The sequence below is a fragment of the Microtus ochrogaster genome, unplaced genomic scaffold (genome assembly GCF_000317375.1).
Source record: "Microtus ochrogaster isolate Prairie Vole_2 unplaced genomic scaffold, MicOch1.0 UNK116, whole genome shotgun sequence".
In the NCBI taxonomy this organism is placed as follows: domain Eukaryota; kingdom Metazoa; phylum Chordata; class Mammalia; order Rodentia; family Cricetidae; genus Microtus; species Microtus ochrogaster.
Genome location: NW_004949214.1, coordinates 16866 through 31801, shown reverse-complemented (window position 1 = coordinate 31801; position 14936 = coordinate 16866). Strand labels below are relative to the sequence as shown.

The following is a 14936-nucleotide window of genomic DNA, read 5'->3' as shown; positions in this document are numbered from 1 at the left end:
CAGGCTGGGAAGATGGTTCAGAGGATAAGAACACTTGCTGCTCTAACATGAGAACCTGAATTTGAGCCACTAGAAGCCATGATAAAAGCCAGGAGTGGCTGCATCCACCCTTCTAATTCTAGCTCTGGCCATGCCAGAGGTTAGATACAGGAGGGTGTGTTGGATTTTCTGGATACCAGCGAGGCTTTATTTCAGTGAGAGGACCCTACCTCAAGAGAGTAAGCTGTAGAGTGATTGAGCATGACACCCACTGACGTCCTCTGAGCCCCGCATATGGGCATCCTCTGAAGAAATGGTAGTGTAGACCTAGGTCCCTGGCTGTAATTTCCTAAGTGCCATTTTCCTAGGCATGAGGGAAGAAGTAGAGAATTCTGTCAAGGATGCTATATAGCCTTCCCAGACATCTGAATATTATGGGATGCTATGGCTGTAGCTCACAGGGATGCTGCCATCGGGGAGAAAATAAACTTTTGTGGCCGACCTAGACCTATGGTCTCTGTTGAGAACATGAGTACCTTTGCTAAGTTCTTCTTTTATCTATTTTTTTTCAATGTATGTTCTGTGGGTAGAATTTGGGGCCTTTTGCTTCTGCCCTCCTTGGTGAGACCTCCGAACCAGGACTGAGCATGGCCAACCCCCACAGCAAAGCCTCCTCACTGGGTTCTGGTAGTCATGTGGCCCTTCAGTCCTGGCCCCTCTGACTCATGGCCGACACAGGCGAAGAAGAATCCAGGACACAATGTGCAAAGTAACTCTTTATTATAGAAATAAACAGGCATATTTGGGGTTAATACACAGAGCAATTGACTCCTGGGGTGGCTATATTATCTGGCCTACATGTTAATTTTGGCCTTGTGGACAGCCACGTTTATAGCTGGAGTCATGGGTAAGGCTTCAGAATCACACAAAGAAAGGAAAAGTGTGTATAAGAGGAAGATGACATCCAGGGGCTCCTTTTATGACATCTATTGGAAGAATTCCTTTGGGATCTTGTTTTCAGCCTGGAGCAATTGAGATAGGATGTCAGAAGAGCCCAGTGCCCTGAGTTCCATTCCCTGGTCAGCTAGACTCCATCTTGATGGAGGCATCAGAGACAACCGTTGTATTGGTACCCAGAGCTCACCTGGAGCACAGTGAAGGCCTCCGCTGCTCTGTTGTAGTCCCACCCGTTGTCCTCAAGGCACCTGCGGCAGGAGAAGGACTATCACAGGACAGAGCCCCTGGCCACAAATGCTACCACTCAACCTATGTTACTCATTTGTTGGGACAAATAGTAATAGTGGAGAAGAACCCGGCAGAACTCACAATGTCTGTTACCATTCACGCTCAGCAGAATTCAAAGCAGAAACACACGGTTATTCCGAAGAACAGTACAGCTCAATACCAATACCCCACACCCTACACCCCATCTAAAAGAGAAACTCAAAAAAAGGAAGTGAAAATTCAAAAACAATTTCTCTTTAATTTTTAAAGGACAATGTATGTATGGCACATCTCAGGGTGCTTACCATTTCAAGTTTACATTGCTCAGTTATTTTCTAGTATACTCACAAGACTCTAACAATCCCAACTAATTCCAAAACAGCCCTCTTGCTGTACACGAAAGCTCCTGAACTACTGGAGCTCAGACCCTACTCTCCCATGTGTCCCAGAACTTGGCAAGTTCTATTGTGCTCTCAATCTCTACCAATTTCCCCATCCTAAATCATTTAAATAAATGTTCTGTAAAGAATAAAATGCAGTGTAAAAAAATCCTATTGTAATATATACCACATTACATATAAATACCATATAAATATCCATCCATGAGCAAGAAGACAATGGAGTTGCTCTGCCCACTATAAATAATATAACATTGCTATCAGCATACAAGTTTTGGATGAAAATGGTTTTGATGATTGTAGTTTGTACTTTGTAGTGGATTATTGGGCCATGTGGCAACTCGATGTTTAACATTTTGAGGAATGGTGTGACAGATCCTATACCCCGCACCCACACCCCTCTCCCTCTCTGTTTCTGTCTCTCTGTCTCTCCCTCCTTCCCAGTGTGGTTTAGTAATCTCCTAGGCACCTCTCCATCCAACATGAAGACACTGAAGATGAACCATGACAGTTTAACTTACATTTCTCCAATAACTAAGAGTAATGAGAAAAAAATGTATGTGCCTGTAGGCCATCTGCACATCTGTTTTGTTCAAATCCTTTCCCCAATCTCAGTTGTGCTGTTTGCCTTTTTACTGTGGTCTACTAAGGGTATTCTTTCTGTATTCTTATTAGATATGTGCTCTGCCTGTCTTTCTCTCATTCTATCTGGTGCCTTTGCACTTCCCCGGTGGCAACTGCTGTTGCACTGATTTGTGATGGAGTCCAATTTGCCATCATTTCTTTGGCTTCTTTGGCTTTTGGTGTCACAGCCAATACTTGGCAACCTAATTCAAGGCCATGAAGATTTATGCCTATGTTTTGTTCCTTGGGTACTGTAGTTGGAGTAACACTTAATCTTGGATCCTCTCTACGCATGGCCGCTCTTTGCACAGGGTGTGCAGGTATTGTTGAGGGTGTGTGTCAAAGTTCACTATTTCTTGAAGTGAACACCCAGTTCTCTCAGTGTCATGTGTTGAAAAGATACCATTACCTTAGTCTGCAGTAATGACAGTGTGATAGTCTTGGTTATATACTATCTACTGACCATCAGAGTGGGTAGTTTTTCTGTACATGCCAAACCAATGCCACTCATGCAAGCACCATATAGCCTCATTCGATGTAGCTTTGCAGCTGGCTTTTCATCTGGGAGCTGTGTGTGCTTTCGAGTGTGTGTGGGTGGGGAGAGATGAACACACATAGACAGGTGTTCCGGTGAGTGTAGGTGTACAAGCACAATGGTGCATGTGTGGAGGTCACAATACCATGTGGGGTGTGGTCCTGACAGTTGAACAAAAAGACATTTTACCCACCAACACTTCTCCCATGCCCTCTTATGTTATGTTAGTGCCTAAGCATTTTATTCTTTTGGATGCTGTTCTAAATGGATTTGCTTCCCTTTGGGTATTTATTGCAAGTATACAGAAATACAAGCCGAGTGATGGTGGCGCACGCCTTTAATCCCAGCACTCAGGAGGCAGAGGCAGGCGGATCTCTGTGAGTTCGAGACCAGCCTGGTCTACAGAGCTAGTTCCAGGACAGGCTCCAAAGCCACAGAGAAACCCTGTCTCAGAAAACTAAAAAAAAAAACAAAAAAACAAAAAAACAAAAACAAAACAGAAATACAATTGACTTCTTAAATCTTTACACCCTGCATCCATGCTGAACAGTTCTAGGTGTTTAATGTAATGAATTCCTTTGGATTTTCCAAGTGGAATGGAAGGACATTTAAAAAATGGACTATCCTTAATTTTTTTTCACACACCCTACTCGAAAATGATGCCACTTTCTCAGGGTGCTCCTATTTTAATTTTTGTTTGAGAGGCATTTGCAAAATATAGGCAGTTTCTTTTTTCATATGCTGCCTGAGATTCTACTACTCACTCTTATGCATTTCCATCCTCTGCCCCAGACCCATCCTGCCCACATTTATAGCAAGTACTTACTTCTGAGACCACTCGAGTTTCATCCCCGACTGGACGGAGAAAGCCTGTGCCATTCTTTGCTGCTCTTGAGAGGGGGCGAGCTTGAAGCTGGCGCATGATGTAGGCAAGAGTATTTCAGAGGCACCCTGGGCCTCATCAGGGCTTAGATTCCTCACAAGAAGTTGGTCATTCACAATGCACAGGCTGGAGGAGAGTCAGTCCCTGAGAAGCCTGGACTGGTGGACAATCTCTCCACTGCCCCAGCCAGGATCCTCTTTAACCACTGCAACTCAGCAACTGGATTCCTCACCCCCATGTGCCTGTTTGATTTGCCTAGTCAAATTCTTGGCTGCTTCCCAGAGAACACCGCCACCAACCCCTGTGAAAGATTGTCCGCCAGTGCCATTGGATTTGGAGAGATTTAACCACCATGCAGTTACCCTACACAACAGGAAAAGAACCTGGTTCTCCTCATTTCCATTTTCAGAGGAAGAATCAAAGTCTCCTGAATAGTTCAGTTAATGGTGTCAAGGTGACTGTTACTGACTGTTAGGATCAGAAAGAAAACTGGTATTCCAACACTGGTGCCCTAGCTCTTAATTGCTAGGCTATGCTGATCCTTTGATCAATCTACCTCTTGACCTTCCAATACTGTGAGATTACTCCCAGAGAATGGTACCACTGCACTGTCTTGCTTCTGGCCCCAAGCTGGGGTGGGAGTTCCACCCACAACACTGCACTTACTTTGAATTCCCCCTGTCAAGGGTAGCAGTGAAGGTACGCATGAAGGCATGAATGCATCCCTGAGAGCTCTCCTCCACTTCGAGGACAAGAAACAATAAAACATCCTTAGAGTTATGCATGTTTTGCACCCTCACAGGACAGTCCCCAATCAGGATCTTATGCTAAAAGGGCTCAGGACTGGTCAACTATTGGCTTGGAGTCAGGGCTCCGTGCTGAGAATGGGGAGGGGGTGGGTAACATGGGGATCTGGAATGAGAGCCACCAACCCCACAGCTCTCGTGCCCTCCCTCACCCAGGAGCTGTGGGGTAGACAGGCACAGCCCTCGATCAGACCAGGATGGTCTGTGGGCAGGGTGCTGTGGGCAGGAGAGCACAAGGGACGTCAGGAAGGAAAGGCACACAATGAGGGGACCTGGGGGAGTCAGGGATCCATATCCAGGACAGGGAGTGGGATAGGGTCTGGAGAGGGGATTCTGCAGACACTCACCCTCCTTGAATAACCCTTTGACAGAAAAACAGAGCATCGTCTCCTGAAAGGGAAGAAGGCTTGGGCTCAGGATGTTGCTAAACTGTCTAACCACATAGGGATCTGCACCAAGGCAGAAGCTGGTGCTTACCGTCTGGAAGCACATGTCCACCTGGAAAGCACTGAAGGCATGCAGGGTTTGGGGTAACGCCCCGAGAAAGTCCACAATGTCTTGTTTTCTGTACTTCAGCACCTGCCTCTGATGGTCTATAGAGGTGTGAAGAAGCAAAGGTCAGGGATTTGTCTATTATACCCTGGTCCATGGCCTCTATGATTACCTCCTCTACATGCCCAGTTTCTCCACTCTACCGGGTCTCCTCATCACACACTTACGGAACTCCTTGGGATTCTTTATGTCCACTTCATTCTTCAAGTACTTACACATGCCACTCCTAGGAGGAAAGAGGAACAAGAGGTGGGGGTCCAGCCAGTGCAGACACTTCTTGGGGGTCAGTTGTGTCTACTTGGTGTGGGAGTGGGAGGTGGAGTCACACTGTTCCAGAACAGAGCATGCACTGTGATACTCACAGAATGGTCAGGGAGAAACAGGCCTGTTCATTGTAAACGCTGAGGAGATTCTGGCGGTTTCCATAGTCATAGATCAAGTAATACCTGTGGAGTGTGGAGATGGGTGGAACAGGCTATATCTTTGGCCAGGTCAAAGGTGACCAGAAAAGATCTCCAAGCAGCCCTGTGCTAAGGTGCCTCAGTTTAGCCAACTCCTTCCCTTCCATCTTTCAGGTTCCACCTGTACTTACTCCCGCAGGAATTGCTGTACTTGATTCTTTATGGCCTCAGAACCATTAAAGCTCTCCTAAAATACAAAGCCATTTCAGATGCAGGGTCTACTAAGAGCATTGCTGGCAACATCATAAATCTCTCTTCATCCTTTTTCCTCACCTTGCAGGACCTTATTAACTGAGGTTCTTCAGCGTCCATTACACTTGAAAGTGGTAACTTCTTGCCATCCTGAGAAGAGAAGGAGGAGGCTGGGAATGCACGCCAGAGAAGTAGCACTGGATGTCAGTGGGACCAAGAGACCCAAGGGGAACCTTGACTCAGAGACTAGGTATAAAGTGGTCAGGAAATCCTTGGGTTGTGAGACCATGACAGGTACTGTACCATGGGCTACTGTAAGTCCCTATCATATGTGCTTTGTAGGAGTGTTTGGTGACTGGGGATGCTTTGTTTGTGTGTATAATTATAGAACAGAATTCAGATTATTTTTTTGGAATCCATGCCATTGAAAATGTATGACTGTCTTAGGCAAACACATTATGTAGGCAAGACGCAAAGGGGCTGGGATTAAAAGCGGAGGTCGATTACGTGAGGAAGAGGAGGCAATGGTGAAGGTAGGAACATACCAGGCGAGACAACCCTGGGAAACAGTCCAGGACAGCACTGTTCAAAAAGAAAAGGCCACAGAAGTGATTGACAATTTTGGCTTAGGCAGAATTTCTCCCCTGCCCCCACCTCACCATCGATTTTCTGATTCTTCATCCAGTTCTCCTCTGGCCCTTTCCCTGCTGCCCAACCATTGGTTGGCTCCCACCCATATGGCACTGGCCCCCTTTTCTAGGGTCACAAGGAGCCGTACTGGAAGCCCAGTATTCAGGGATCCTTTCTCCTCCCTGCTTTCTTTCCCAGTCTCAGGAAGGTCCACAGAAGGCCATTAAAGGAACAGGATCTCAGGCCCTACCACTTTGAATGGTGTCCAGCATTCTCTGGGATGCTGAGGGATGAAGGTATGGGAGGCAGGGCTCAGAATGCACAAAGAAGACAGTGGGTAGGGGGTGGTAGATAGAGACAGAAAGGGAATCAGGGGAGCAAGGAATATATGGTAGAGATATGGGAGAAGAGAGGCAATGAAGCCAGAGGAAACAATGCAAAGGTGATAACAAAAGATGCCTGGTGTAGTGGGCCCGCCGAACAGAGGAAAAAGGGGCTCCCCCTGTTGCTGCCATTTCTTTCCCTTTTGCTTGGCTAGCCCAGGGATCCTAAGCAGGACTGGAAACATGCACCATACTATTTCCTCAGTGAGCTGAGGACTAAAACCTCCTTGGAGGCAGAAACCATTTTCCAAAAGAGGAAGAAGTGCTATGTGAGTCCTTACCTCAGCATGGGATGGAGGGGCTACGGTCTTATCTAAGGAATCAAGTTGCTTGTCTCAGGCTACCCAAGGCTACTCTTATAGACTAGGAAGAATGATGAGCCAGGAAGGTTGGTCCATAGGTATAGACAGGGAAGGAAGGAGGGAGGAAGGCATCAAGGAGGCCAGTTCTTCTGCCTCCTCAACCTCTGCTGCATTCTGCCTTCTCTTCCTGACCCAGGAAGTCTTCATCTCCCCAGTCATGGCCCACTCCTGGATCCCTTATCCATAGAGCTCAGGTCCGGCCCCCCAAGGAAGACAGAGATGCCAGAAGTAGTCCAGAGAAAGAAAGGACCATGGACCATGTCAGGATCACCCAGGACCTCAGCCCTCAGCCTGGAACAGGGCAACCTCCAGGGCAGCCTGGGACAAATGAGGGCATTCAGGAACAAGATCTGGTGCCTCCTCTTAGGAGCAGGAAAGAGATCTGCTGTTGAGATGAGGCATGACAGGGCCTGCTGGAAGACGCTGAAAACTCACTCAAGGGAAACACTGCCCACACTAGGTGAGGTGGGTCAGGCAGAGCAGAAGGAAAGGAGGCCTGTGGGCACTCCCAAGTACAGAGAAGGGAGAGGGGGGCCATGATGCCTTCCCTGAGGGCCAGGACTGACTCCTCCCACAGAGAGTTTCTCAGGCCATCAGGAGGCAATGGTATCCCTGAAGCAGAAGTTGTAGCTGGCATGACGTACCTGACATAGGCAGAATGGTTTGGAAAGGTGCTGCACAAGGGGTTCCCTTCCAGCCACAGCTCTTCCAGCTTCAGCCCCTTCACCTTCTCCAGCTCCCACACTGTCTTTAGCTGAGAAAGAATGGGAGCTGGTAAAGGTGTCCCAGGCAAAGGCAGCCATTATCTGCAGTTCAGGACCCATATCTGTCTGCTTCCACTCACGGGCCACTTTGTCTGCCTCATCCTCAACCCCAGTGGCCTCTACTCACCTTGTTTTCGGAGAGGTTCAGGGTCTTGACTTGAGGTGCCTTCTCTCCCACATCAAACAGGCTGTCTAACCGAAACAGTCTGTTGCAGCTCAAGTTCAAGGAGAGCAGCTTTGGGAAACAGGAGTTACCGAGAGAGCGTTACTGTCAAGAGCCTCAGAGACACTTCTGCCCTCCACCCCATCATTTCTGGCCCTCCACCCAAACATCAACACCTCAGGGAAATCCTCTTGGATGATCTGAAGGGCAGCAGTCATACAGCTTCTTCGGCTCAAAACCATATCTATTTTCTGATCCAACAAGTCTGCAGGAGAAGGAGGAATCAGAAAGCAGAGAGGGGTCTGTCTGAATCAACCCCAGAACAGACCCCTTCACAGGCTACCACATGTATGCCTTCTTCCTAGGCAGACCTGGAACATACAGTGATTGCTGCCAGCAATACCTGGGTCAAAGTAGAGATTTTGGAGGTCCAGAGCATGCTGGGAAACATCATATCTTTTCTTTAGGGCCAGCTGCAGAGACACAGATGGAAAGGGTGGCTCTGTGGTATTGTGGGTTATGGTGTTGGGAACTTCGGGAACTGAGGGGAAGGAGAGTGAATACATACACTGCCTTCAGACTGATTTACCTTTAGCTGCTCCATTTGTACTTGCGTGAGCCTATTTTGCACAGAGTAGGGAACTTCTGAGGGATTGACAAAAATAGGTATCTGTGGGGAGGAGAGAAAGAGTGAGCACCGGGAACTCTAATCCCAAAGATGGCACTCCCAGCACTGGGCCTGTGCCAGGGCCAGTTACAGAGAATGCCTCCAGCACACACCTTGTAACTGTCCTCATCACGTATCTTGTAGCTGACATCCTTCAAGGCACAGGCAGTGCTAGCATCCTGGACAAAGAACCGGATCTGGTGTCTCTCACACTGGAACTTGCGAGGGGAGAAAGAAGGGAAAGTGGTCCTGAAGAGGCCCTTGCTCCCTGCTGAGCCTGGCCTGTTCCACCTCCCAAGCCATTCTAGCTAGCTTCCCCATCTTCTCTTACATCCACCGCGGTGAAGGGCACGCTGCAGAGGCTGTGGACAGATTTCATTAGCTGTGTCTTGTCAGCCTTTCTGCCACACAGAATCTAAATTTACAAACAAGGAACAAGACAGAAGAGAGAGAGCATTGACTCCCGGAGGAGAGCAAACATACTGCTGATTTCTTTCCTGACCTAGCTAGCTACAAAGAACAGCCACAGGGCCTCTGGCACTGGGCTTGTTTCATGCCCAACACAGATATAGACCCACACTCTGTCCACGCAGTCGCTCTCCTCCCTCCAGGCAACTGATTTATCTTGTTTATTGTGAGTTTCCTTCTGTTGGGTTTCAGAATAGTCTAATGCAGTGGGCACCAAGCCACTCACCGTGACCTTGAACCAGCTCCCCAGTGTTCCATCTTCTTGGTGCTGCCCCACTTCTCTCTTTTGAGATTTGCCATCTTTCCACACTGTGATCTGGATTTGGTCTTCCCTATGCTGCTCCTCTCTATTCTTAGGTCGCACAGCATAAGGTGTGCTACGGAAGAGTTAGGGAGTGCAGATAAACGCTAAGAAATTATTGCATGCACCCTCACTTCCCTCATGGATAGCAAGCGCACAATTAGGATTGCTCAGCCACCATCCCTCATCTATGGAGCACTGGATCTCCAGTTTCCCAGGGAGAGAAGACCACAGAGAAAGAGCAGATAAAAGAGCTGCACAGTTCAAGGGGCTGCTACCCACTAACCAGGCTGCCTGGTCACTTACTATCTTACTGAGGGGTCCCAGAGAACATCTCTTATCTCCACATTTCTACCATCACCTCAGGATTTTGAAGGCTGGAGCACGTACCCCATGTGTTCATAATGACCTTTCCTTTTGCCAGTATGACCCAGTGAAGATACGTAGTCTCTCTTTCTTCCCAGAAGAACACGGTTTTTACCACAGTAGGATTCTGAAATGGGAAAGGATGAAAGTTAGAAAACACATCAGTGGTCCAGTTATCACACGCTGCACTGTGGGAACGGCACCATGGGAGGGCAAGGAATGTGCCAATTGTCCCCAAAGGACAAATCAAAAACACCCAGTGGACAAACTCCTAGAACAGTCACAGCAGTCAGGCTGCAAGAGGAAGGGGCCTGTTGGACAATTTTAAAACAGTAGGGCAGAGTTTGTGATGAACACGAGTGGAGTGTACTTGACCCGTGGTGTGGCTCAGACACAAATCACATATCAGGAAGCTAAGCTAACCTGGCCCCATCCAGGGATTCTCTAATGTAACAGCCACACAAAGTCCAGGGAACCTACCCTTCTCACCACAGCAATCCAGTCACTCACTTAACTGGCCCTGCCACACTCACCAAGCTGTACACTCCCTTGATAGCAGTGGAGACCGAGACAGTAGCCTCTTATACTGTCACCAGGTAACCTGTGTGCCCTCCCAGATTCTCAGCTTGAGCTATCCATAAGTTTGTTGGGAGTTGATGCTGGAGATCGGACAGGCATATTGGGAAATTCAATGGAAAACTCAAAAGTGCCCCACAAAACATGTTTATATACACTTTTTACAGCATTCTAAAGCATTCAGTAGAAAAATAGTCACTGCAATAAATCATGCTGGAACTATAATTCTAATTGTTACAGATGCCCTATGAAAACGTGCAGCCCGATTCTTCTGTTCAAGCTTTCTAAAGCTTGTTTTGGCTTTTCTTTTACTCTACTTTCCCTTATTTGTAAACAACATGAAATAAAAATAACACTTGTGCTCCACATCAGTGTAATTAGCACGGATGTAAATTCAAAATAGAATCAGACAAACATTCTAGGAGAAGAAGGACAGGAGGAGTATAGAGAACTTCTCTCTATTCCATAGGCTACATCTAACTACTAAGAAAATTCTCCTGGCTCCACCTTGAAAACACTGCCGGAGACTACCTCCTTTCATCTTTGCCATGAGTGTTACCCTGACCAGGTCTCTCAAACTGTTCCCTGGGTTATTCCAAGGCTGCCTTTGCATTTTCCCATGCTGTCTCAGTCTCTGTCTTCCACGCAGCAGTAAGAGTGCTTGATTTTGTTGTAAGGCAAGCACCAAATCTTGTCTGTCCCTTCTTCGAAGTTCTGCAACTGGGTTTTGAACTTTGAAGCCCATCGTGTTAAAGATCTTTGAGTCTATGATATGTGCGTGTGTGTGTGTATAAAACAGTTGACTAAAAACAACTTGATTGGTGGCATTAGGTGAATGTTAGCCAACCAGATCCTTTTCATGGAAGTTCAATTGGCAAAGAAACATGAAACATTTATGTTGGAAGTGGGGCTAGGACAAGAGGTGGGCTCAGTAGAGACAAAAGCCATGGTCTCCTATTGATGAGAACCTGAAGTTACACATCTCACCTGCGACCCCAGAAAGTTAAAAACTGGTGGACTGAAGGAAATAGCAGACTGTGAGAAACCAGAGAAAAATCCAGATGTTCTGGATGCATTGTGTCCCACATATTGAGTAGGATGATTCCCAACCATTGTGTGGGACTCAAGACTGCTTCAAAAACACTTCTACTGAGGAGCATGGTTAAAGTTGATCTTTCCAAAGGCCACAGTTTCAGATACCATCCTCATCAAGGGCCTCTACTGTGAATCACTGAACACAGAGAATATAAAGCTAGCAGTCATAGAGGAATTCTATGGGGAGGGACACTGTAGACAAAAACACATTAGTGCCCATCCACTTCCTGAATGCTCTGGTTATATTGCCATACCTGGATAGTGGTGGTGATGCCAGAATCAAAGTGATAGACAGCAAGAATATAAAAAAAAAAACATTTAGATGCCAGAGAGAGAGAGTTCAGTGGTTAGGACCACTTGCTTTTCTTGCAGAGAACCTGGGTTCAGTTCCTAGCAGCCATATCAGGCAGCTCGGAGCCATCTGGAAGCTTCAGCTCCAGAGAGACTGGCCCCCCTCTTCTGGCTTCCAATGCCACCTGCAGGCACAAGGGGCACACACACAGGCAGACACACACCCAGGCACGCAACAAAAAGTAAATTAAAAAATTAAAAATATTTGACACACCAGCTAGTCCACCTACACCCTGACAACTATAGTTTGCCATGAGCATACTACATAAGCACAAAGAGCATTGAGGACTTGTCTTTACCTGTGTATCTGTAGGTTCTCTGCTTCCTTTCAATGGAGTCCATTTCTCTTGTCTCTTGGCCTTTGTGGTCTGAAGAAGCTTAGAAAGGAGAAGTGGTAGGAAAAATGGGTTACTTCAGCTCTATGTCATACAAACTAGGACAACGTTCTTCAGGCACCTGGAAATCATGTTTTTCACCCTCAGGCACAAAGGCAACATGCTGCTGCCTACTCAGCTGTACTCGTCTGCTATGCCCTTCACAATGGACCCAAGGCATCCCTTAGATTTCATCCATATGTCTCTTCACACTACCACTTTCTGTCTGGAGGATGAAACGGGAGCTGGGAACAAGGGATCCAAGGAACAATGCTTAGTAAAGAAGATGGAAATCTCAGTGTGTCACTGGCCTAAGGAGAGCTTGAACACTAGAGGGTGAGGAAACCTCTGCCAACCACCACTTTGAAAACTAAGAGTTTCAAATTAAGGAATTCAGAATGTCTACTCTGTCGCCATGTTGGCAAGCTCATTAAAATCTCAAGCTTTACAAAAGTCCAATGTCTCCTTTGTGCCCAACCTCCCTTCCCTTCTCTGACCATCCCTTCTTCCAGATCCCCGCTCATCCCAGGGTAAGAGCTCAGGAAGCTTGGTGGAAAAAGAAGCCAGGGCGTAGCGGCAGCAAAGGGAGAGAGGCTGCAGGGAAAGGAACACCTCCTCCTCTTCCCGAAATGAACTCTATGGGCACTGGGGAGTAGAAAGCCTCCTTCTGGTCAGAAGAGTGGCATTTTACTGCAGAACAGGCAGAAAATCTGGCAGGGCAATGACCACAGTTGGGGGTCAGGTGGGGTGGGGTGGGGTGGGGCAAGGGAAGGGAAGGGTGATCCTATCTTGATTAAGTAGTACTGCCCTGCAGAGCTAAGTACCAGTCTTTAAAACCTCTCTGGTGGTGCTCATTTTCAACCTCCCTCTCCAGCTCTACCCCTTTGCCTTGTTGGGCCTGACTCTCCATGGGACCTCTTCTGAGACTCCACACGCCCCTTGTTCTGGGTCAGGCTTGTAAACATTTGACCACCATCAGAAAGTCCTCCCACCAGCACTACAGAAAGCCCTCTCTTAGGACTGTGTAGCATCTACTGGGTTACCCTTTAAGCCCTCCCCAGAGTAAATCCCAGAGAACAGCTGGTGGGCCTCCTACCATAAAAGAGGGCTTAGACAGTCAGACTGAAGTACCTTAATGTGTCGTGGACACGTAGGGAGTTTAAGCCACAGCCTGACCAAGCCTTTTCCTTAGCAAGGGCAACGGCAAGGAAAGAGCTCTGAAGGTTTTCCGTGGCTGGAGGTACGAATCCACCGCAAACACAGAAAGGGCCTAGCTGAATTCTTGACGCGAAAAGGAGGGGGCGTAGTCACATGACCACCTGAACCCAGGAGCAGGCTTGGCATGGGTGTTGGACATGCTCAGTCCGGGTTCGGAGGTCTCAGGCTCTTTGGGGGAGAACTTGCACATGAGCCCACTGGCAGCGTACCACGTGACCACCTGAACAGCCGCAGCTGGGTAGCTGAGGTAGTCCTGTGATTGCAAGGCTTTGCCGCGTGTATTAATTTTAACCACTCCTAATCTTTTGACCTATGATGCTGATATGGTGCCTAGCAGGGAGGGCAGAAGCAAAAGGCCCCAAATTCTACCCACAGAACATACATTGAAAAAAAATAGATAAAAGAAGAACTTAGCAAAGGTACTCATGTTCTCAACAGAGACCATAGGTCTAGGTCGGCCACAAAAGTTTATTTTCTCCCCGATGGCAGCATCCCTGTGAGCTACAGCCATAGCATCCCATAGTATTCAGATGTCTGGGAAGGCTATATAGCATCCTTGACAGAATTCTCTACTTCTTCCCTCATGCCTAGGAAAATGGCACTTAGGAAATTACAGCCAGGGACCTAGGTCTACACTACCATTTCTTCAGAGGATGCCCATATGCGGGGCTCTGAGGACGTCAGTGGGTGTCATGCTCAATCACTCTACAGCTTACTCTCTTGAGGTAGGGTCCTCTCACTGAAATAAAGCCTCGCTGGTATCCAGAAAATCCAACACACCCTCCTGTATCTAACCTCTGGCATGGCCAGAGCTAGAATTAGAAGGGTGGATGCAGCCACTCCTGGCTTTTATCATGGCTTCTAGTGGCTCAAATTCAGGTTCTCATGTTAGAGCAGCAAGTGTTCTTATCCTCTGAACCACCTTCCCAGCCTGTGGGCCTATTCCTGGAGGAGGGAGGAAACACTAGCAGGAGCCTTACACCCAAAGGAGATGTAGCCAGTAAGCTTGGTGTTAGGTTCACAGCCTGTTGAGAGCTTCTGGCCACAGCTGCAGTTTGCCGGTTCCAGCAAAACTAAAGCTTTTCTGTCAACTCTTGCAGTCAGTTCCTAAGATGGGGTCAGGTGAGAGGAGAGTAAACCTTTACCCAGAACCCAGACCCTTCCAGGCCTCTCCCAACATCTGGACAACTGCAGCTGTGCAGGCTCCCCTCCTGCCTCCACACAGCGGGAGTTCTGGCCACACAGCCCCTGGCAGGGCAGTGAGGTAGAGAGCCAGGAGCCATTCAGTGTAGACCCCTGTAGGACCAGTGCTTTGGGCAGACTCCTGGGTAAGAGGCAGTCTGCCCTGGCTGGGAAGGACAGACAGCCTGAAGAGCCGAGGCCTAGAGAGCTGTGGGGTGCGAGCCTATAGGGGCATCCCTGCTGCACAAACGGTGTACACTGCCTCTCAAGCAGAGCCATCCCCGTGGGGACTGTCCAGGGCTGACACGGTGGGGAGACCTGGTGCTATTGGAGGGGGAACCTGAGTCAGTTCCACTGCTTTCTTTGCTGGAGCACGGGCTGG

General features: G+C 48.0%; 1 protein-coding gene across 1 annotated transcript; it reads right to left on the bottom strand.

The window, feature by feature from the left end:
• Positions 1 to 956: 956 nt before the first annotated feature.
• LOC101986741 (nuclear RNA export factor 2-like) lies at positions 957 to 12122 on the bottom strand. Its single transcript, XM_013355354.1, is given in 21 exon segments — positions 957 to 1001; positions 1124 to 1184; positions 3587 to 3769; positions 4310 to 4385; positions 4797 to 4839; positions 4927 to 5042; positions 5169 to 5227; positions 5364 to 5447; positions 5594 to 5649; positions 5736 to 5804; positions 6200 to 6236; positions 7674 to 7783; positions 7921 to 8028; positions 8133 to 8221; positions 8360 to 8429; positions 8546 to 8626; positions 8737 to 8841; positions 8955 to 9038; positions 9318 to 9468; positions 9699 to 9842; positions 12070 to 12122. Coding segments are annotated over 21 exon segments (1824 nt in total).
• Positions 12123 to 14936: the final 2814 nt, after the last annotated feature.